This window comes from Drosophila mojavensis, unplaced genomic scaffold (genome assembly GCF_018153725.1).
Source record: "Drosophila mojavensis isolate 15081-1352.22 unplaced genomic scaffold, ASM1815372v1 contig_81, whole genome shotgun sequence".
NCBI lineage: Eukaryota > Metazoa > Arthropoda > Insecta > Diptera > Drosophilidae > Drosophila > Drosophila mojavensis.
Window position 1 is genome coordinate 2393721 of NW_025318907.1, and position 23618 is coordinate 2417338.

At 40.4% G+C, this 23618-nt stretch overlaps 1 protein-coding gene and 1 long non-coding RNA gene across 2 annotated transcripts; both read left to right on the forward strand.

The window, feature by feature from the left end:
- Positions 1-14645: 14645 nt before the first annotated feature.
- Positions 14646-15403, forward strand: LOC26527817. The gene is made up of 4 exons (XM_015164245.3): positions 14646-14840; positions 14907-14995; positions 15059-15209; positions 15272-15403. The coding sequence occupies exons 1-4, from the start codon at positions 14714-14716 to the stop codon at positions 15334-15336; spliced, it is 432 nt and encodes a 143-aa protein (XP_015019731.1). The 5' UTR covers positions 14646-14713; the 3' UTR covers positions 15337-15403.
- A 5066-nt stretch (positions 15404-20469) lies between these two features.
- On the forward strand, positions 20470-22086 carry LOC116804115. Its single transcript, XR_004364145.2, has 2 exons — positions 20470-20725; positions 21099-22086. It is a non-coding gene; the product is annotated as an uncharacterized LOC116804115 (long non-coding RNA).
- The last annotated feature ends 1532 nt before the right edge of the window (positions 22087-23618 follow it).

Sequence of the window (23618 nt, forward strand, 5' to 3'; positions counted from 1 at the left end):
TTTTTCGATAACCCGTTCCTTTTTCATCGACAATAATCGATAATTTCATATAGTTCTTTTTAGCCCTATTTGATTACTGTTAGAGCATGAGACTTTGAATTTACTGTGTAGAGGATGAATGTAAAGATGTTATTTATTATTTATTTATTCGTTGACTGATAATAATATCAGCTCTTTGCTGGACTAAGGTCATCTTTAGGTCATCTTAAGCTAAGTCGGCATAGTTCTTAGTAAATATATTCCTTATACAATTTTTCATACCCTTCATCAATAGAAAGTATTTAGGTGCATCGTTAGCATTGAATCCGTTGGATACCCTTTCTTATTCTAATATCTGTACAAAAATGTTGGGGAAAGAGTATTATTCGATTTGGTGCATTGGTTTATAAACTTGTTTATACGCAGATCGATTTCTCGCACGTCATTTTCCTTAAGTTTTTCATTTTTCAATCGAAGTCAAGATTGCTTTGCTCTTGCTTTCGTCAGTTTGTCACACACACACACACGAAACCACTCAAACACAATTGCCAGCACTAATACAAGCACACCCTTATTCATACACAATAAACGCGCTTTTGGCATTATTACTTGCGCTAACGGCGGCCAGAGTACAATCGATAATTATGATGTCAGCTTGGCTGTTGTTGTTGCTGTAGTTATTGTTGCAGTTGCTGTTATCGTCATCGGCTACCTCGATAATATGCAGCTAACCGACCCCAACCTGCAGTGCAGCTGGCAACCAGCGACGCGGCTCTACCGATCTCATGTAATATTTGCCCACAATTATTGCGACACCGCGCGTCAATATTGTTGTTGCTTTTCTCGTTGTAGTTGCTGTTGTTGTTGTTGTTGCGGTTGCATGCTGCATGTTGCAAAATAATAGTTTCGCTTTCGCTATCGGTGGCAAACAGAGACAGCCGGAGTTAGGCTTCGCTCTTCATTATGCGGATCGCACTGAATTGTGAGTCATTTGGAGCAAAAGCGGGCGCAGCGGATGCAATCTACAATGATTATGGCTAACGGGTTTATGGCTACACTATGCATGGCTAGAGGGGAACGGGAAGAGGTTGAAACGTGTGCATGAGATTCCAGCATTTGCTACCTAACCTGGTTAGTTTTGCCTGTCCCAGCATTAGGGGTCTTTGCTCTGTCCACTGTGTCGCCTTTAGCCGCTGTTTACCATTCTATGGCTTCAGTTGCTCAAAACATTTGATGGCTATTGGCGTTTGCGTTGTGTAGTCTAAACACATGATTTATCAAGAAGTACTCCACCATATTATATAGATATAATTTGTTATATTATACGTAGTTTCAGTCAGGCATAAGCTCGCCAGAATTTGTATTTAACCAGTTTATTGTCAGCTTGTGGCTTCGGCATATTTTACATTATTCAAATTAGCTTTAAGTGAAAACTTTTTCGTTTAAAGTTTTAATAATACGGAAAAGAAAACAGCCGCATGCCACCACCCAACGCAACCCAACCAACGTAGGCAAGGTTCGCTTCCTCCGCTCAAAAGTTCTCCAACCATTAATTGGACCTTTCTTGGGGCATGCAGAGCCAAAGAACAAATGAGCAAAGGATTAAAAAAGTTTGTCGCCTGTCTGTCGTCATGTTTTTGTTGACGTTACCCAAAGGATACTTCGAATCTCTTAGCACGTTTGTACAGCATAATTGCTTCCATTATATATACTATATTATATTTATATTAATAATACCTCTATTATTCCATTATTGCGATTCTTACATATTTATAAACAATACATAAAATACTATCCAAAAATGTGAAAGAAACTTTTAGCCTTCGGAAAGTGAACTGTAAGTCTGTGGATTGTTCGGATAGAGTATGTTGAGACAAGAGGCTCTCTCATTCATGTATTACAGCTGTTCGTGTTGTGCGTTATATTTCTTGGCTGTTGAATTCAATTTAAATTTAATTACTTCAAATGCCAACTGAAATGGTGAGTGAGGTATGGCTGGTGCGTATGGGTCTGGCATTTGCAGTGGGGCATGCACTGTGGCTAATGAGCCAAGTCGGCTGGCTGCCAAGCCGCTGTCAATAAGTTGATGTTCCGCATTTCGTTTGGCAATCTGTCATTTAGACAGTCTATCATTTGCTCAGTGAATTTCGCCAGCACAACGCAATGCGCTTTAATTGTATTTAGCATAATTTATGTGCTCTGTGTCTGCAGCTCGGCGTATTGCAGTGGCTCTGGCTCTGGTTTCTTTGAGTGTGAGATTTACTTGCAGAGTTTCGCCTTAGTTCCCTCGGCCCTGGCTCAATGCCGCTGCGCTTAATCAGATCAACATTATTAGCAGAAGCGACAACAACCAGAATAGCAATGTTGACGGTTTCTGTCCTAGCACCCACAATAACACCCAATTATCCCGTTGAAGTGTATTCATCATCAGCCTCAAAGACTTTTAGCTTTTTGAATTTATTGTCACTGGATTGGAATTTTAAAATTAGCAGCAAAAGAAAAATGTTTTCTTCAAAGGCTCAAAGCTAGTTGAGGGTAAATGACAAGGGCAAAATAACAAAAACGATTGCCATTAACTAACAATATAAATTTATTTATATATATGTATATATGAGATTTCAATTGCATTCAAGGTATCAAGAAATTGCAGTGTTTAAATATCAACTTAAATTTGTCTTTAAGCATCGCCCATTCAGCTAGGTAAAGCGAATTACAATGGTAGCATCAAGTTAACCCTGGGCCGGAAATGCCAGCGGATAGTAGATGAAAGACGAGGGGCGCAAACTGCCATCGTTGAAGCCAAAGTGTGAAAATGGTAAAAGTGTCGGGCGCGACGGGAAGGCATCAGAAGGCGCAGCGGAGTCGACGGACGGGCAACATGTTGCCATCGTCTAGAAACTTACAAACATGACATTAAATGTTGCCCGTCTGTCGGGCCGAAAGCGCACAGACTGGAGCGGCTCAAGCGAGTGAGCAACGAGCAGCTCAAATGAAATCAAGACAAAACAGGTGAAAGACGCAGTGTAGCTAAGTAAAACTTTAGCCGCGACAGCGGCGTATTTTAGAAATGCGCAAAGTTGCGCATACGCCACATGGGTCCGGGCCATGGGGCACATCGTTTGCTACCTATGGGAATTTCATTTGTTGTTCATTTTTAAGCAGCTCGCGATTTGAATTTCCTTTTGCATTTATATGCAGCTTTATGAGCAACAGCAGCAGAAGCAGAAGCAGCAGCATCAACGAGTGAATCTCATGAGCAGCGCCGCAGTAAATTTACACAATGAAATCTTAAGCGCTCCCTCGGGGCCACAGGAACTTATCCGAGCCAGGCAAAAGTTTTGCTCACACGCACACACACACACACACACACACAGAAACGTACGACCGCATAACAAGAAAACACCTTGAATTTAGCGCTGCATAGTTGACTCCAGCACTTGAACAATGCCACATTTATATGCCCCCCAATACACACATATGTCTCAGAGCTGTTTGCTCGGGTTGGGGCCTGGAACGGTGCTCGCCATTTGACCGGAAGTTCGACAAAGTTCAAATTATATGCGTGTGTGTGTGTGTGTGTGTGTGCGTGTGCGTGTGCGTAAGCATGTATGGCCTGTTATTCATTCGTTTTTGCAAATAAATGAACCGTATACTAAAACAAACAAATTCAATTGAATCACTCTCCTGGGCATTACAATTGAATGTGCCCAACGAGCAAAACTCTATGGAAAACTCTATCGAACCAGATTTGGTTGGCGTCGCGTCGTCTGCACTTGAATATTCTTTGTTTTTCGTATTTTCTGTGCGTGTTTTGTTGCTGGCCGGTTGTCGTTGTTGTTGTTGTTGTTATTGTTGTAACTGCTTGTGTCCGCCGACCAAAGGAAAATCTAATGAAAATGTTCAATGTGTGTGGCAAGCACATAGAAAATCAGAAAAAGAAACTCTGCTCAAGAAGAAAGTCTACCAAACATTACACACACACACACATATATACATACACAGACACACATAAGCAATTGGGCAACTGGCTGCACTTGGCTGATTGTAACTTTTTGGCCATTTGGTTAGTTCAAGGGCAGCTACCAAATTTGCCAGCCACTTTTTGAATGCTTTACAATGGACTGATTGTAGTATGTCTGAAGTATCTTTGCATTTGCATCCAAGCTGCGAGGGCTTTGAGCTGGCTACCATAATTTCATTCACACCAACGACCGAGCTGGCAATAAACAAATTAGACTTTTCATTGTATATTCACTTTTGCTTTAATAGAAAATGGTTATTAATATTACTATTATTATTATTATAATTTTTTGTATTTTTTTTTTTTTTTTTTTTTTGCAAGCCTTCGACCTACTTTCAATTGAATATTAATTTGATAAACTTTGTCAAAATGAAATTAATCTAAAATCATAAATAAAACTTCAATTTATTGTTACATAAGTTTCCTGGTTCGATGTGAAAGCGTTTCGCTTTGATTAAAAACACGCCCACACTCATTCGTTTGCGCTGTTCAAAAACGATTTTTGTTTACCTTATTTTATTTTTATTTTTTCTTCTTATTCATTTGAAGATCTCATTATTGTTGCTAGCAACAATCAAACACTGCCACTGAGCGGTTCATCAGTGGGCTAAGACAATGCTCGTCCATTGATGGACAGCTGCCAACGACTGGAGTAGTCAACACGTTTCGATTCGCTCAACGGACCGGCCTGAACCAGGAAGTAAACGAACTAACGGGCCGCCCAGACCCACCTGCTGTGGTCAGGCTGGCATTATTATGCATTTATCAACGAAAAATCATGCAAAATTTGACAGAAAATTACACCGCGCAAAGCCGCCCACTTTGCGCTGGCTGTGCCAAAGTGAACGACACCTGAATACCCTGTAAAACGTAATATAAGCATCAAAATAGTCACGTTCACTTCTTATAGCTTTTACCGTACTAAATTTTGGGAATTGCCGGCATTTTATGGTTTCTCTCACGAAGAGGGCGTATGCACCACGCCTGCAATAAGTCAAAATTCGCAAGACTTGAACAAATGGTCAGTAAGTACACTCATATGCCAGCGCAGTTGAAACGAGTCCAGCTTTGGCGATAATTATGAGCAATTTATTTAATGATGATTTGCATGGGGCACAATGAAAGCAAACAGCAAAAGAGCAACAAAAAAATAAAAAAAAAAATAAACAAATTGTGTGGCAACAGTTGCTGCGTTGCTGTTGCTGTTGCTGTTGTTGTGTTTACATATTTTCGTCTAGCAAGTGCAGTCGACTTAGTAGTTAGGAAATTGTTGACTGATATGCAAGTCTTGGGCGAGTGTGCGAGCGACTTTATATGGGCCATATCAATTATTTATATGGCAAGAGCTCCACATGGCACTTCCTCATACGGCAGTTGATTAAACACTTCTCTCAATCTGTTACATCTTGCACTTGTGAATGGCATTTTAATATCAATTCGAGAGTGTTTGCAAATCACCTTGCTGTCAATACGATGCAGTCTTTAAGCCAAATTCCAAACAGCAAATAGCAAATCGCAAATAGCCATTAAACGTACATAAACTTTTAACGACTCCAGGCCAAAACGGAGCCAATTGATTGGGGTGTTGGCCAGTCGGCTCACAACAGTAAATCGCTTACAAACCTCAACATGCAAGTCATCAGCTGGGCCGATGCTCAGTTGGCCAGTTGGTCAGTTGGCGAAGGTAATGGCCAACAAATGACTGTCAGATAGTCGCAGATCTATCCAACTGATTGGCGGATTCCATCAACCAATAAGAAAATGCAACCAACAAAAATTATTGTTTATGTAAAGAAATTAAAAATAAATAAACATTGTTATTATAATAATATATAACATTATTTTTTGGAAAAATTTAGTTCCATTCCATTTTGAATTTTAATTAATTAATATATAATTTTTTTTAATTCATATAAAATATATTTTATATTATACTACATGTAATTAATTTTTCATTTTTATTTTTAATGTGCAACTTACCCGAAAATATTATTAAAATAATATAAATAAATAATATAAATATATATAAAATAAATAAGTTTCAGCTAATATGTACTAAATTAAATGTAAAATATATATATAAGAACAAATAAAATAGGAAATTATTTTATATAATTTAAATAAAATAAATTGCTTCCAAGTGTATAAAATTAAGCCATCAATTTAAAATGCATAACTTTAAGTTAACATGTAGTAAATTAAATATAAAGTATATATAAAAAATTATTTTGTATAATTTAAAGGAGATGCTTTCTAGTGAATAAAATTATGCCAAAGTCTGATATTATGACTATGAATCAGCAAAATGATTGGATCATGCGGTCATCAATCGAATTCAATATATGAGCAGACAGACAGACAGAGCTGACGCTCTGGAAACCCTGACCGAAATGCAGCAAATGTCCAAATCTAAACATTGGCCGGCCCGTTGCCGCTAGAGGAGTTTTGCAAAAATGTTTTCACTTGACTGACTTTGCGGCTCCTCCAGTGCAATTTTCGCACTCAAGTGGAGTAATTTGCGGTCGTCGTCGTCGTCGTTTGCGATTCGCTTGCACACCTCCCCCATTCTCTGTCAGCACTCTCCGACACTCTCCACTACCACATAGCTGACGGCTCCGCCAATCGAAAGTTGAACAAGTCCATTTCGAAGCTGTATCGGACAGCGATTGTGCTGTTGACTTAGAGTCTGTCTCTGAGATGGAAAGTGCGACTGCAACTGCGCCGACTGCAGCGCCGATGGCGGCTGAGTGATTGTTAATCGTACCTAGAGAGCGACGCACATGACATAATGATTGCTGAACATGCGGCTAACATTTGTTATAACATGTTCCACTCGGCCTCCGTCACACTAGACAACATCATTGCAGGCGCATGCACAATGTTTGCAAATATGTTTCACAAAAAGCTAAATAGATTGCGAAAAGATTTATCTAATCTACCAAAATTGATTTCATATATACTTGAAACATCATAAATATATAAAGTCAGCAATATTCATTTTTGAAGTATTTTTTTAAGAGAAAAGAAAGCTAATATGAATATCGTATTTCTCCAATTTATATGATTTATATATTGTAAAATATATAAATATTTGTAATAATTAAGAATGAGATAAATATCACAAGAAACTTAAGGTAAGTGACGGTGATTGAATGAGAGTGCTTTCATGTCTTTGTTGTATGGTGTAATTACGCTCTTTTTGCCATCCAGGTTCCATAGACACATTTGATGGCTAGCAAAACCTTTCATTAACAAGCCAAAAAATTATGAATGCCGCTAAGGCTGTTGACAACTGTCAGCGACACCGGCTGATTGGTGTTGATGGCTGTACAATTAAAGTTTTAGTGAGCTTTCGCAGACAGCGAAACAACGCAATGGGGGCCGGACTTACATAATGCCAGAAATGATTTACACAAATTATTTTGTAATGTGCGTTGGCAACTGGCTGCATTTGGCCAGGCTTTAAGCTGTTCCAGCTACCACTCTCGAGCCGAACCAAACCAAACCAAAGCCAAGCCAAACCAAGGCAAACCAACCATTCAGCCATCCATCTATCCAGCTATCTATCTATCTATATATATATGTAGGTTCAACTCTCCCTCGCTATCTCTCTCTCTCTCTCTCGCTGTTGTGGCTGTCGCCGTGAGCCGTAAGTCAAACAAATCAGTCGTGCCAGAAGATTAATGGCAGCATTATTGTGTCGCCTGCATCAGCATCACCATCAGCATCAGCATCAGCATCAGCTTCAGCCTTAGCCATAGTCATAGCCGTGGCCCATCATCATCATTGGCAACTTCATCATGCGACTGCCAACTGCTGACTGCCAACTGCCGACTGCCCACTGCTGCTTCTGTTCCCTGTTCCTATCCCTGTGCTTTTCCTTGTCCCTAGCCAGCGTTTGGTCGCCCATAGTGCGCGCACCATGCCTATACCCAATGCGTTAGCCTCCCAACAAAAGCTCACGTTGGCCTGGCTCCTGACTGTGCCTGCCTTTAGGGCCTGTCTTGCCCCTTGCCCCTTGCCCCGCCCCAGATTCAGAGCCAGGGACTCTGTGCAAAAATGTTGCATGCGATTTTTCTTGCAGTAAATAATTTTTCATGCCATCTGTCCTGTTATGTCTGCCCGGTCCGGATACTCCCGTCCACTCCACTCCACTTCAGCCCACATCGGCTCAGAGAGCCTCACCCCACCTACCAGCGGCAGCAGAAGCAACAGCAACACTCTGTCCACTCTGGCCCGACCGTCTGCCGTATTATAGCCCATTGATCAGTTTGTTTTACTAGCTCTGTGCTCCGGTCTGGGCTCGGCTGTGCTTTGCTGTCTGGGTTTGTGTACATTTTGGATTATGAACTCTTTAAAGCATTCGCTTTGAGCCCATCCTAGCGATTTGGTCAGTCGAGGCTGACTGTTTGAACTGCCGGCCAATGTGGATGAGCGTCGGCATTTTGTGGTGCCCAATTAAAGACAATTTGCAGCTCAGGGATTGTTTATGATTGATTAGAAATGTGGATTGTTTGATTGATTTGCTGACGTTGTTAGTCGATTATGAACTGGATTATTAAACTAATATTACCATCAGCAAAGAATTAATCGATATGATTTCAATGATTTTCTACAACAATTATATTTAATAATCACGTACATAAATTACTTGCATTTTTTTTTTTTTTTTCGTGCTTTCATATTCATTTTGGCCCACTGTAGTTGCCTCTTAGACTGCCAAGGCGGCTTCTTGCTGGGGCATTTTGGCTGGCAAAGCGGCTTTCATGTCTTGTTAGTGCCCACAATTGGCTGTCCGCGAGCGGCCTGAGTGAGGTGTGGACTTAGCGTGGAGGCCAGCTGCAGTCAAAAGGGCAGCCCCGTGGCCGGGGCTGTGTAAATTTGTCAAGTTTATTGAGCTGCGCTTCGGACGACGGCTTAGCCGAAAGCCCGGCCCCAGCATACAAACATGGCAAGTTTTGCATTGTGTGCGGCCGAAGAAGCTGCGGCTGTCGAGCCGTAGGTACAAACTGCTGCCTGTAAAACTTTTGCCATTGGCAGTGAGAAGAACATTTAATTAAATTCCTTTGCACCTTTAGTGCTGCGCTAAAAATTCCAGCGCCGACAGGACAGGACTTCCTGCCAAAGACCTATAACTCCAACAACGCAGCAGCAGCAGCAGGAGCAGCAGGAGCAGCAGCAGCGGTAGCAACGACACGCAGCAATAACAAATTAATCTTTGCGGTTTGCGCAACCGGAACCGGTAACACTGACGCTGCCCCCCTCGGCTATGCACCCCTAGAGCAGTCCACTACGTCTCTCCCCTCTCTCTCTCTCTCTCTCTCTCTCTCTCTCTCTCTATCGACAACAGCCGTAAGCGTAAGCCGTACAAATGAGGCATTTGATTTTAAAACTGGCGCAGCAAAAGTTGCCAACAAAACGGATAGCGGATAACGGGGGCCATCGACTGCGAGGCGTTTTATGTCGCCGACCGGCGCTTTTATGGCCATAGCCCCCATCCCCGCTGATGCCGTAAGCCGTGCTCTATTCAATCAACTGCTGAATTATGTTGACAAGGCACGCACACGGCCAAAAACCAACTGCCAAACAGTGTGTGGCACACAGCGCGGCGAGGGCAAAGTTTTCAATTTACGTTTTTAAGGTTTGCATACCCAACCCTACCGCACTCGACCCGTACCCTGCCCCAGTTGCATCCCCTATCGGAGGCCCGCAATTTGATTGCACTTGCACTTCGTCTTCAATTTGCAAATGCGCCTTAAGTCAGGCCACGTAAGCGGAAGGAAATGCATAACAAAGCGTTTCTTATTAGCATGACAGGCTCTGTGTGTGACAGAGAGAGAGAGAGAGAGAGTGAGAGAGAGAATGGCTGGAGAAAGGGACCGAGAGAGAGAGGGAGTAAGCATGCTTAGCGAAAGTTCAGTTCAGCATTTTACGATTGTTTAATCGATAAGTTTTGAATATTAGCTTGCTTTGGCAGCAATAGGCACAAGCTACAGCAACTAATGAATAAAGTAATAAAATTTACCACCATTTCACAGCTCTCATTACTAAAATTGAGAAAGAATTCGTAATGACGAAATATAAATCTTGGGATCCATTGGAAAACATTTACGCAAATTAGATTCTCCCATCTAATAATATCTATAAAATTATTTAGATATTTGAGATTCAGATTTGGAGATGGGAGAATCAGAAACTTATATTATAAATATATGATTTTGTTTTCCATTATTATATATATTAGAATATATTGTATATTATAATAAAATATTGGTAAACTAATTTAAAATAAAATTAATTAATACAATTAATGAAATATAGTAAATTATTTATAGTATAATAATGAAATATAGCAATACTTATACACGTTGAGATATACATATATGTATAATGTTAACATATGAATAAGAATTTTACTGCTCGCAGATTCAAAGCGGCAAATCTTCGAGCAAGCTAAAATCAATTGCTAAATGTCAGGGGACAGCGACTACGGCAAATGATGCTGCCAATGAGTATTATAAAGCAAAAGGCGACTTTCACTCTTCTCTGTATGCGCACAAAACACTTGGCCCACAATTCCCTGCCCACGACTATCTATGGCCGAAATCATCTTGAAGCCCAGGCGAAAGCTGGAGCAGAAGCTGTGTCGCTTGTCCTTTAAGCCACTTGGCGTCTCTTGTCCTTGGGGGCAATCAATCCGTGTTAATGGCTCCATAGCTAAATCAAAAAGATTGCTTCGTTACAAAAACCAAAAGAGTGTGAGTGAGAGAGAGAGAGACAGCTTGCTTGAACTGGGCAACGCAAAGGACACACAAGAGAGATAGAAGAGAAAACCAAAAAAAACCCAAGCCAAAGGATATGTTGAAAAATTGAAAAGTTTGCACAAATATTTTGTTACTTAAGTTGCAGAATTTGCTGAGAAGATGGCGCTGGTTAAATGATTGTGTTAGTTGCTGTCTTCGACCGATTCGGCGGCATGTTTAAGCTATTTAATTATGTACTATCTGCCATGTGGCCAACATTTTGAACAACAAATCCCGGCCAGCAACTTGGCTGCCCTGCAGCTCTTTAGCTGGTGCCACAAACGAGGCCCAGACCAAGAAAGTTCAAAGCAGCATAAAATCTCACGTACACTTATACACACGCACACACACACACACACACACACACACACACACACACACACACACACACACACGCACTTGACTTGCCTTTAACAAAGCGTTCAGCGACGAACCAAGAACCAGGAGTAGACCCAGCTCCAGTTACAGGACAGAGGCATGCAATTTGTATGCCCGTCAAATGCGGCTCGTTATTGCGAAATTTAGAACTGCTCGAAATAATTCCAACAAATTTTCGTGCAAACGAGGCAGACGCAGTTACATACACACACACACACACACACTCGCATAAACGTAAGCACAAACTATGTTATAAGAACTGTGAAAGCCAGCAAAAATGTCCAAGTCGAATAGAAATGCAAGTGCTTAACTCTAACAGAGCTGAAATAATTAAACAATACATTTAAAAATCCCATAAAATAACATAGCCTAATTATGTTATGCTCAGCAAATTCAATAAAACAATATTACTTTATAGTGAATGTAAAATAACTGAGATTGAAGTATGACATATAAAATTTCATGGATTACTAAACGAAATATGATTAATTTCTTTTTCATATTCCATTTAATACGTGTTTAATGCAATTAGCAGAGTATAACATACTTAAGCAACTTTAGACAACCTCTTCTTGCATTGAGGTTGAATTCATGTTAAGATTGTATAACCAGAATGCCGCACCGCTCGACAAAGATTCTCATGCATCATAAAATAAATATTTTCAATTTTCATTATTTACTTTACATTGCTGTTAACATAAGAGCACATATCCATAAAGATAATCTATAAGATAATATGTCAAACCCTAAAAATTAAGTAATTATTGTTCAATAATTTAAAAATATATTTATTAATAAAAGAAAAAAAATCTTGTAAAATAGAACAACATTGGTTCCGTTCAACATTTATAAAGCAAAGTGGCGTTGCCGGCACTGAATACATTTTCGACCCCTTTGCCGGCTGGCCTAGGTTTACCATGTCAATTGCTGCCAACGGAATGCCGCCCAATGCTACCACAATCCGTTACCCAAAAGTCAGCCTCCCTTGCCTCCGTTGGTTGCCCGTCTTACTGTTCTCTCACTCTCTCTCTCTCTCTCTCTCTCTCACTGTCTCTCCCTGCCCCCCTCTCCCGATCTGTCGCTCTCTCTTTCCTGCTCGCTTTGGCCAGTGCACGTGCATTAAAAGTTTAGCGGCAAAGTTGTTGCTGCTCGTTGCCGGTCGTCCGGACACAGCCGGCGCAAACCGGAAGTGGTGGCGCCACGCACACGTAACCAAAGCCCAGCGGGCGGCGGGTGGCCGGGTGGCTGGCTGGTGCAGCTGCTGATGGAGGCGCCGTGCAACATGTACCACGGCAAGTGGTTTAATTATGTAGAAATCGAGACACGCACTTTGCCAGACAACGTCAACGATGGATGCAGAGAGTTTCGGGCTGGGATGCTGTTACTTCTGCAGGTATATGTCTGTGTGGGTATGTGTGTGTAAATGCGGGGCGTCATGCAATCGACACGCCCACTCGGCGACGACACCGCCCTCATAACTAACGCACGCAAAATTTTGTGGGTTTTTATCGTTCAGGTGTGGCAAGTGCTATCGCGCGTGTGTGTGTGTGTGTGTGGGTGTGTGGGTGTGCGTGTGTGTATGATTATAAATTCTGTTGCATGTCAGTGGCTTCCATAGTTGGTGGAAGGCATCGCTTAACCTAAGTAGGCAGCCGAGCAGTGAGGCCATCAGGCAACCAGCGACAGGTGCAAATAAATGTCCTGAATTGCATTAGGCAACGTCCTGCTGTGCGCAACTTGAGCCAAACAACTTTGACTAAATGGCTAAAAATCACAAAGAACAGAATATAAAGAAAAAAAAAAAAAAAAAAAAGAAAAGATAGAAGGAAAGTAAAATTTAAATAAATACAAAAAATTGCAACTTTCATTGTGGCGTCGCATAAATTTTCATCAAGGCAAAGTCAGTGAAAGCTGCGCAGGTTTTCAGCTGGCATTACGAACCGTAGGAGACAGTCGTTTATATCAATTAGCCGCCGCGTCCAGGACAACACTTTACGCTCACACTCGTAGCTCGTGGGTTGTGGCTCGGCCACGCACCGTAGATCCTTGCTCAGGTGACTCAAGCTGAAATGGAGCTGGTATTTGTACGCAGCTAATTGATTTATTTGTGCGCTCATTTTGCTTAAAATGTCTACACAAATTGCTTCTTTTTTTAAACTAAAAAAAAAATAAAACAGAGCTGAGGGATTTATTTGCTCAAATTATTAAAGTAATTAAAAATACCAAAATTCAGCAACTTTTGGGCTCATTTCTGCTAATATTATTTGACTGATTATTTCAACTCAAGCCATTGGCACAGTGTATCAATTACACTCAACAACAAATTAGCAAAAAGAAAAGCACTGCTGCAGTTGATTCTGCTGCAAAGCTTACAGTTATACGTTGCCTAAAGATGCGGAACTACAACGGATTCCTAGCGTCAACCCTAGCGGCAGTTCATTTGCTGGTGGGTGTGTGTATGAGAAAGGGAAATTGAAAGGAAAAGAAAAACAATTCGCGTTGCCAACGCAATTTCACACTTTACCAGCTACAAATTGCAACATCATAGTCCAGCGGTTACGCCCGCATAGAGCCAATGCCGAACCGATTCCTTTTCTGAACTGCAACTGGCTCGTTGGCGGTGTGCGGTGTGCGGTGTGCGGTGGGACAGGCGATGCCTTGCCAGATTATAAAGATGACGATGGCGCCATTGCTGCTGGGCTGCATGGAATTTTATGATTTATGAGTGCGTTCTGGCAGCCAAGAGTCGAACGACGAGCGACGAGCGACGATGGGTGGGCGTGGGGCGGGACGAGGCCATTTTTCTTGCCTCTTGGCGCCTCTTTTATTTGCCATTTTGGGTTTCCTTTTTTATTTCTTTTATTTTTTTGTATGTGTGAAAGTGGCGCCACAGCAATTGTTGCACTTTTTGTGGCATTGCCATTGGTGCAGCTGCAGGTCAGCGTGCTGACCATTTGATAAATGAGTTTTGCACTTTTCGCCAGCACTGGAAGGAGGCGGGCACTGAGTTATGAGCCGATGTGAGGGCGCAAGGATACGGAAGGATGCGATGATGACATTTTCTACTGCTGCTGCTGCTGCCTCAATCTGTCAGGTTGCAGCAAATTGATCAGACAGCCGTGTGGTCGCTCCAGCAACAAATGCCCAGCAAATCACGTCAGTTAACACACCCACAGCACTCACAGCCCCGCCCACAGCCTTTCAACTAGCAAACGCAATTAAGCTGCCCCTGCCAGAGCCGCCCGCATATCCTTTTCGAGAGGTGTGTCAAATTCCCTTGTCTGATTTGCAACAAAAAAGGCTTTCATTAATTTATGCATTCGAGATTTGGTCTAGTCGAAAGGCTCCAGCCCCAAACTTCAACTTGGCCAGCTTAAGTCCACCCCGAGCCTGGAATTACAGCTGGTTTCGCAAGTCGCTACAGAGAGGCTCTAGCACCTCTACCATCATCAACTTGGATGAAAGTGTGTAGAAACAATGCCTGGAAAATGCCTTCAAATCACAAATTTTTATCAAATCATTAAAACTGGAGATGTGTGGGTGCGTATGGGTTGATTGGGTGAAGCCAGGTCGCGCCGTTTACCGCATACTCTGCTTCATTTCGATTGTTTTGCAAGTAGTAGTTGCAAGTCTCTTACTCTATATTTTGATTGCGAAAGGTATCTATGCTATCCGGAGATGTACTCGGATCTTTCTGATTTGCTCAATTCATTCACTTTGATTAGATAATGACGAAGTCACAATAACACTGTCAATAATACTCTTCATTATATTAATAAGCCTCAGCCTCGCTCTTTCCCTCATACTTTGGAAGGTAACGAAACGGCCTCGCACGCTTCAATTTGCTTTTCTTATCAATGTGAAATATTGCTTTTAGGAAAATTTATTCTCTCTGAAAGTCTATATCGTATGCTACATATTCGTGAGCCTAACCATTACAATTTACCTATTGCTTTTCATTATACACTTGATCGGCTATACGTATTCGAAGTCCTGGCAGCTCCACATGCTCTTCGCCGTATTCACAGGTAAGTCTAAGGTCTCTGTATATTTGTCAAATTTGTCATATAAGAAAATCATTTACGAACAGCTAAATGTATCTATAAAATGACTGTATTGATCCTTTACGCTGACGCTCTACAGAAGCAGATATAAGTAAACTTAACAAATTTTGTAAAATGTGAACAAAGTGTATAATAAATTTAATCGTATTGGACATCAATTCGCAGTTGTCTTGGCCGATTAATTTGTAGATGTATCTAAGGCCTTAGTAATTAACAGGATAACTATTAGAATATTTCCAAAATCGATAATTATCGGTTTACCGATAACAATACCAATTTAATGGTAATACTCTTACGCAAAGTCATCTAAGTCACTTCCAGATTTGACAGAAGTGATAAAACTAATGGTAGAACAGTTTTTTTACGCGCATTATATTATTTTTCATATGGATCGAGCTGCCGCCAAAACAATTTCGTTTATTGTCTCCCTTTGCATGAGTGTGTGAGTGTTTCTGTGTGTGTGTGTGTGTACGCTTGGGTTTAAATGTAGCCGCGGGGCCTGCAACAAAGTGTCAAGTGGTTGAGTAGCATGCACGACTAGAGTTATCGCAGTGCCTCAACTCTACTCTACTCTACCCTACATCTACTGCTCTCTTTTGTACTGGCTTACACTAACTCCGGATACTTCGCTGGCGTGGCAACATACGAAACATAGAGCTGGAGTGTATATAGGTAACATTTACTGAGAGCTCAGGGGGCTCGTTAGATCGAGGAATGCAAGCCCTAAGCAAATATTTTACTATGATTTATATTACTTATTATTAAAGGCTAAAAATTATATTACGTATGCAAATAAAATACATGATTAAATTTATTACAAAATCAAATGCAAGACACTTAAATGTGTTTCTATGTATTAAATATGATGATATTTGATTTTGACTAAACTCAAATAAAATCGAGTCTCGATAAATCGAAAAAAATTCGATCCCCTTGAAAGAAATTCGTGCTCAATAATTATCGATAACTTGCATTTCTGTGTAAATCGAAAAAAGCTGATCCCCTTGGCATTTCGAATTATCGGGACTCTACTGTACTTATATATATACTTAATTATATATATATGCTTATCATATACATATCTTTTAGTGGTCGCTGCAAATTTAAGCATTCGGCTAGAAAGTGCATTGAATTGTCGGCACTTTGCTGTTAACTGTTCTTTCTTACTTTTATTTTAATGTTTTTAGTTGCCCCAGCGACCAGGAAGCCAAACAGCCGCCAATTCTACGTGCCCAGACAGTGCCAACGAGCAGGCAAGCAGACAATCAAACCGCACACACACACACACACACACACACGTTCTGCACTTGCAGGCTCGCACAACCGCACTCTCTATCTCTGTCTCTCACACACACACACACACACACATGGTGTGTTCACATTTCCAGCTCAATTGCGCGCTCAATGAATAATTTAGTTGAAAATTTCGGCGCACTTTTTGTGTGAAAATGCGGTCTATACAGTTATTTGAGTGCAACAGACCTAACGCCTCCCCCTCCCCCGCTCCGCCGCGTGCTTTGCCCCTTCCGGCGACCCACCTCATCGTTCAGTCAGTCATAAAATTTATGCGTTTTTCCTTACAGTTTTTCTCATTTCGGTTGGTTTGGGGCTGGTTGGAGTGTTTTGGCTCTCGGTTGCCTCATAAAATGCCTTGCGCAACAGTTGAAAAATTCTAAACGCCGCCATAAATGCTAGACGACCATGCCCGCCTCCGTCCCCGCCCAACGAGCGGCGCCCAGCTGCACTTTGCTGGCGTTGCCATATCAGCACCATAAATAAATTTTCCGTGTTTGACTTTTGGCGAAATGAGGAAAAACAAAAATATATAGAAATAGGAAAAAAAAAGAAAATGGTAAAAAAAAAAAACATTGCACGATATGGCAATTGTGGGCGCTAGCATAGAACTGCCTCAGGGCGTGACACTGTATTTATGTGTGTGTGTTGGTATATGTGTATAGGTGTTATTTGTATTGGTGTTGCTGTGTCGACATTCGTTTTATAGCTGCAAGCGTTTTCTGCGGTAATACAACAAGCAGCAGCAGCAGCAGCAGCAGAAGCACAAAAATAATAAAAATAAAATAAAATGCAAAATAAAATTTATAATAAAAGCAGAAAACAAAGCTTTTGTTTGTGATAAAACTACAAATTGGGCAACAATTTTCAAATTTGTTTCCATTTCCAAATTGAACGAGTGGAAAATTAATAAAATTTCACAAATTGTGTGTGTGCGGTGTGATTGTGTGTGTGTGTGTATTTTTTATGCTCGCATAAGTTATTCATCAGCTATTTATTTAAGCGATTAGAATGGATTTGTTGTGGACGCAGCTTAAATTAAAGAACTCTGCTTAAACCAATATTGTTCATTATTATATTAAATACATATATGTATTTTTAAATGATATTGTATTTAAAATTTACTGCAATCCCACCTATACATGCTAACCAATAGGTTTCAAAGAGGCGCAAAGTTTCTTCCAGCACCGTCACTTCACTACGTTCTGCTTCAAAACTTCTGTATAACTTAATAAATAAATTATTCTACAAAGGATTTCCATATTCTACTAAAAATTTGTGAACTCAGTAAAGCTACAAGATTATTCTAATATTGTCTGTATGTGCAAATGAACAGCAACTGAATTTGGTAAGATAAAAAATATATATATAATATATATTTAGATAAATGCAAATATTGAGGCCTTAGCTACAAGGAATTAGCGGAGCTTTACTAAGGGTTTAAATCAATAAAAGTGAAAGTGGAACTGTTATAGATCTTTGACTGTTGCTCTGGCTTTAAACAAAAATGTTATTTATAATTAATTCTCTGTAACCATTAATATTAAATAAATAAATTAATAAAAAAAAAATAAATAAATATAAAAACAAATAAACAAATAAATACATAAATAAATAAATAAATAAATAAATAAATATAAAAACAGATAAATACATAAAAAAAAAAAAAAATAAATAAATAAGTAAATAAATAAAGAAATAATAAAGAAATAAATAAATAAATGAATCAATAAATAAATAAATCAATTAATGCATTAAAGATGACAGAAATTTGCTTAAATATTGTTTAAAAATATATTTTACAACAAATTTATACATTACTTAATTTAATATATATATATTTTTTTTTTTTAATACCCATGTGCATATATTTAGTCTAAACAATATTTGGATAATTATTAGTCATCTTTAACACGCCAAAGGTTCCCAATAAGACATCAGAAAAGTTATGAACCACACTTAGTTATATGAGTTATTTAATGCCATATTAAGGCTCAACTTAATTATACCAAATACAGCTATAAATGAAGACGAAAGCTGCCCTTAGCATCTTCTTGGTGAAGAGCTCCCTTTGGCAGCTGCTGCTGCTCTAGTTTCAGAGCTACCCTAGCCAATCGCTTTAAATATCAAATCTGATAGTTTGTAATATTTATGTTTGCTGAACAGCACTGACGTGCTAAATTATAAATATGAGCATGTAAATATTAGCCAGGCCAGTTAAATTGCTGGCCGCATTTGCTAAGCTCTTGCTCATGTTGGAATCAAGCGTTTTAAATGGACTTTAATTGTGGGCTAACATCAATAGAAACTAAGTAAGCCAATGCACAGTAAAGCGTCCACTCGGAGTGAAAATCCTTGAAGCAAGCTCTTGCTTTAAAACGTATATATGTATATGAATATGTATATATATATATGTATGTATATATGTATGCACAGCTTAGAGTTTGTCTTCTTAATTAGTGGCCAAGTTGAAGAAGAGGCCCAGACACGCCTTACGTCTATGTGGATTTGAATGTCTTTGCCAGAGTGTGTGTTGCCTCTGTGTGTATCTGTGTGTGTGTGTGTGTGTGTGTGTGTGTGTGTGGCATGCAGACGTCTGTTGAACGTGTTTGCTTTGTGCGGATTATGATTATTATATGGCAATTATGCGTTTGTCTTTTGTCAATTTTGTAATAAGTGAGATTGCCTTAAGTAAATGCTGAGCCGCAATTTGTCTCAATTTGCAAATGACGCTTCGCATTCGAAATGGAAATTTACTCGTGTTTGCTTTATTAGGTGCAGCTGCCAACTGTGTTAGTGTGTGTGTGTGTGTGTGCGGTGAGTGTGGCAGGCATTTCGAATTTAAAATTGCCTGAAAGATCGATAATTATCCGAGAGTTGCGGCTAACTGGCCACTAAACAATATGTCGCAATTGAGTCTAGCCTAATGGAAGCGACAGCGAGAGAGAGAGAGAGAGAGTGAGAGAGGGGGCAGCAGTAGGTCTTGTGTCCTCGCACCTTCAATGCAAAAATTAACATTTCGACAAAGGCAACCTAATCAAATGTCAGAATCACGCATGCGGCCTGTCCAAGCCAGTCCAGGGCCACCTCCTGGCGCATCCTGGCCAAAAGTGACATTTTGCTACAGCTAGCAGGCAGACGTGCGGTCGACTGTGCGGGCGCCCCCAATCCGAGCCGTAGCCCTGCCAGCTTTTTGCAGCCCTTTCGCATAACTTTCACTCTTGTCAGTTGCAAATTACGCCGCACGTTTCTGGCAAAGACTGGGACTGGGACTGGGACGTGGACTGGGACTGAGGCTGGAGCTGATGCCTGCAGTTGGGCAGCAGCAACAATGTCGTAATTTAAAGCTTATTTTGACACTCACTGGACTCACCAACATCAGCAGCGGCAGCAGCAGCAGCAACACCCAATTTGCATCTTTCAAAATCGTGTTTTGTTACATTTTGTGGATGCGCAAAAATTTGCATACGACAATTAACACTTGAAAAGGCGCGACCCCAGGGCGGGGGAGTGCGGCCAGGACGCTCGCATGTGTCGTCTCTAAGGGGTGCAGGCTGCAGCAGCAGAAGCAGCAGCAGCAGCAACGATATTCTGTGTGTGTGCAGCTTATCCTGCCGAGGCAGTGCAACAAGCATTGCAGGCACTGCCCGTACAACATTGCGTATGCGTAATGTTGTCTGCAGCAAGCAACAGCAGCAGGAGCAGCAGCAGTAGCAGGAGTAGTAGGAGCAGCAACAAGAGAGACAACACAGTCATAAGACAAGTGAGATATGTAAATGCCACAACTTGAGATGCATTCCGTGTTTGGGGCTGTGCCTGTCCCTGTGCCAACTGTCACAAATTCTATTATTCGGAAAAAGCAAAACAAGCCAATGAGAATGGCAAAATATTTGTCTAGCCATGAATTGAAGCTGTTTGAGCAAGCTCACAGTTTGTCAACCTATTAACAGACAATTCAACCAAAGTCATATATACTTAAGTCATATTTCCTTCAAGCAACTTATATTCAGAATTAACATTAAAACTTTGACATCATCAAAATTTATTTCTAAATAAAGCTCAAGGAAATTTTTGTCTAGAAAAAATCTATCGTTTCGTAGTAAAAGAAATTTCGGAGCAAATATCCATAAATGTACCTGAGGGCAGATAATCTCTATCGTCCTTATGTACTTATACTTTCCAGATTTGTAAGTGTTTAAGGTGGAAATAAAATTAAAGCAGCTAAAATATAAAACTCACCGTAGAGAAGCTTAAGTTTTATACAAAAAAAATTTAAGTAAGCTAGATTATGAATTAAAAAATTATCAACTATTTATATAAAATATTTAAATCATATATTAATAAATTTTTTTTATTGTTATTATTATGTATTATAATAACAATTTGTGCTGTTTATGTAAAATATTCTATTTTATAAATAATAAAATATTCTTCTTGTTAAATAATATAAGAATTTATAGATTATATAAATATTTACACATTAATCATAAGGCATAAATCATATTATTTAGATATATAAAGCTTTAAGAAATCGAATTCTTGTTTTTCTTGATTTTTCAGTTGAGTTTTTCGCTCAGTGTAAAGCACTTATCATATGAAAACGAGATGACAAAACCAAAGTACAATATCTTAAAGCAAATTAAGAACCGCAATCAGCCGCAAACATTTCACACACAGCCAACACACACACATACACACACACACACACACATGTATTTATACTTGTATATGTATTTAGCAATCGAATGATGGAAATTGTCGCGTAACGTCCCCAACTCAAAAGGGTTGCAGCAGTTGAAAGGGAAGCCTGTTTGCCGCCGTGCATCGAATGGGGTTGGCGTTCCGAATGTGGTGGAACGTTTGTTGTTTGATGCCAATGCCAAGAAATGCCATGATAAGCACAGCAACACACAACACATACAACGACCCACTCACCCACCCACCCACACAGTCACACACTCACACACACATACAAACACACATACACATGAACAGTTGCACTTAATACGCTTAATTGACTTTCATGTATGCACGAGTGAGTGCAGCGACACGAGAGAGCAGCGCCGAATGGCAGGGGGCGGCTGGAGGGGGAGTGGTTGGAGCGTGTAACATGGAGTGAGGGACTCGGGACGCGGAACGTGGAGCACGGGACACGGAACGAGTGGCGAGGGGCAGATGACGTGTCGGGCGCAGGAACATGCTGACGTCTGCTGTTCCTACATGTTGACCAGGCTGCTGCACCACTGAGGCAGAGCTGAATGCGAATTGATGCCAGCCAGCAACTGGTGACACTAGCGATGCGAAATTAGCCCACCAACGGGCTGAGGGCAGTCCGAAATCAATCGTAACACTTTAACTGATCCCCAATGTTAGAGCCTATCATGGCTGGCAAAAACTACATACATATAAAGGGATACACTAAAGAGACTCCAAAAATAATAATGTGAATATACAAGGTCACCGAATAGAAATGAAAATTAATGAACTCCTACTTGTAATGTAATTAACATGTAAAGATTAAATAAAGGTTAGATATGATTGGACATCATTTGAGTGTTTTCTCATTATTCATTCTCTATTTTTAACCGGGTCGATTAGTGTGTCTTCAGTCTCAGTTTACTCTTCCAATCGTTCAATTACTCGCTATCTTTACCGATCTTCCTCTTCTTCTCCCTCTTCTCCTTTTTTATCATTTTTCCCCATCTTATACCTCTCTCTACATACTTTTTCACTTTTTCATCTCTCATTTTATCATTTTTCTCTCATTGTCTGTCTCTATCTTTTTCCTTGCCTCTCTTTTTATCAGTGTTTTATTTTTTCCACCTTATCTTTCTCAGTCTCTCTCTCTCTCTCTCTCTTTTTTTCTCTCTCTCTCTCTATGTGTGTGTTGGCTACCAATATTTCTCTATCCCAGTCTTATCTTCTCTGTCTCCTCTCATTCTCTCCCTGTCTTTCTCTTCCTCTGTCTCTTTCTCTCTCCTTCTCTCTCCCACTCTCTTATTTTCAATATACCTCTTTCGTCATTTCGTTATCTCTCTCTCTCTCTCTCTCTCTCTTCACTCTTAACCTATACATCACTTCAACTCTATCTGTCTCTCGTTTTCCCCCTTTGAAATTTAGAGATATGAACATTTAGCTGAGAAGCGATTATCGCCCTATTCATCAAACATTATGGAAATTTAGGCAAATGACCTCAAACCCAACATATCGATACAATTGATAGCTTGTGTCAATAGGGACACGGAATGTGGGATTGCCAAAAGGCATCGATAATCGGGCACACAAAACGCTTACGAGCTGAGGCCCCACAAATGCGAGCGAACTCCGTGAAAGGGCAGCAGTAAGCTCTGCCAGAGATGCTCCACATATGCACGCTCACACTCAACACACACACACATACGCACACACACATGCACACTCACTCGCATTTAATCACTATTCACTTCATTGATTCACTTATTCAGTTTCGGTATTCAATATTGAACGAGCCCAAAAATGCGAACGAGCCCAAACGCAGTCTATCTCGCTCATGCCCATTGCCAGCTCAATAGGTGCGTATGTGTAAGGCTCTGTCTGCGTGTATATATGTGTGTGTGTCTTTGTGTGGATGGTGTTTGTATTGTGTGGATTTTGCGGCTCTTTTGCTGCATTCATGTAGTACACTATTCATAGCTGTGTCTCTGTGTGTGTGTGTGTGTGTGTTTGGGTGCTTGGGTGCTTGGGTGTGCTTTGTGGGCTTGTCAGTCGATTTTGACAGTAGTTGCTGCTCATCATTGCACATAACTTGACAATTATGCAAGCATTTTTCATGGTCTTAATACAGTCACATTAGTCGCAATACGCCCAGCTAGCCAGTGTTGCAAAATGTGTGTCAATACGTGTCTCGAACGTTGCTGTTCGAGTCGGTGTCACATCTATGTTAAGTAGATAGACAAACGATTTTTTCTGCACAACATTTGCTAAGCTAAATAGTCAAAGAGCCGCTTTACAATTACTCTTCAAGCTGACGTCACTGGAAATATATTAACCATCAATGTACTTTAAAGCACCTGCTTTTCATGTACGGGATTTTATGCAAGC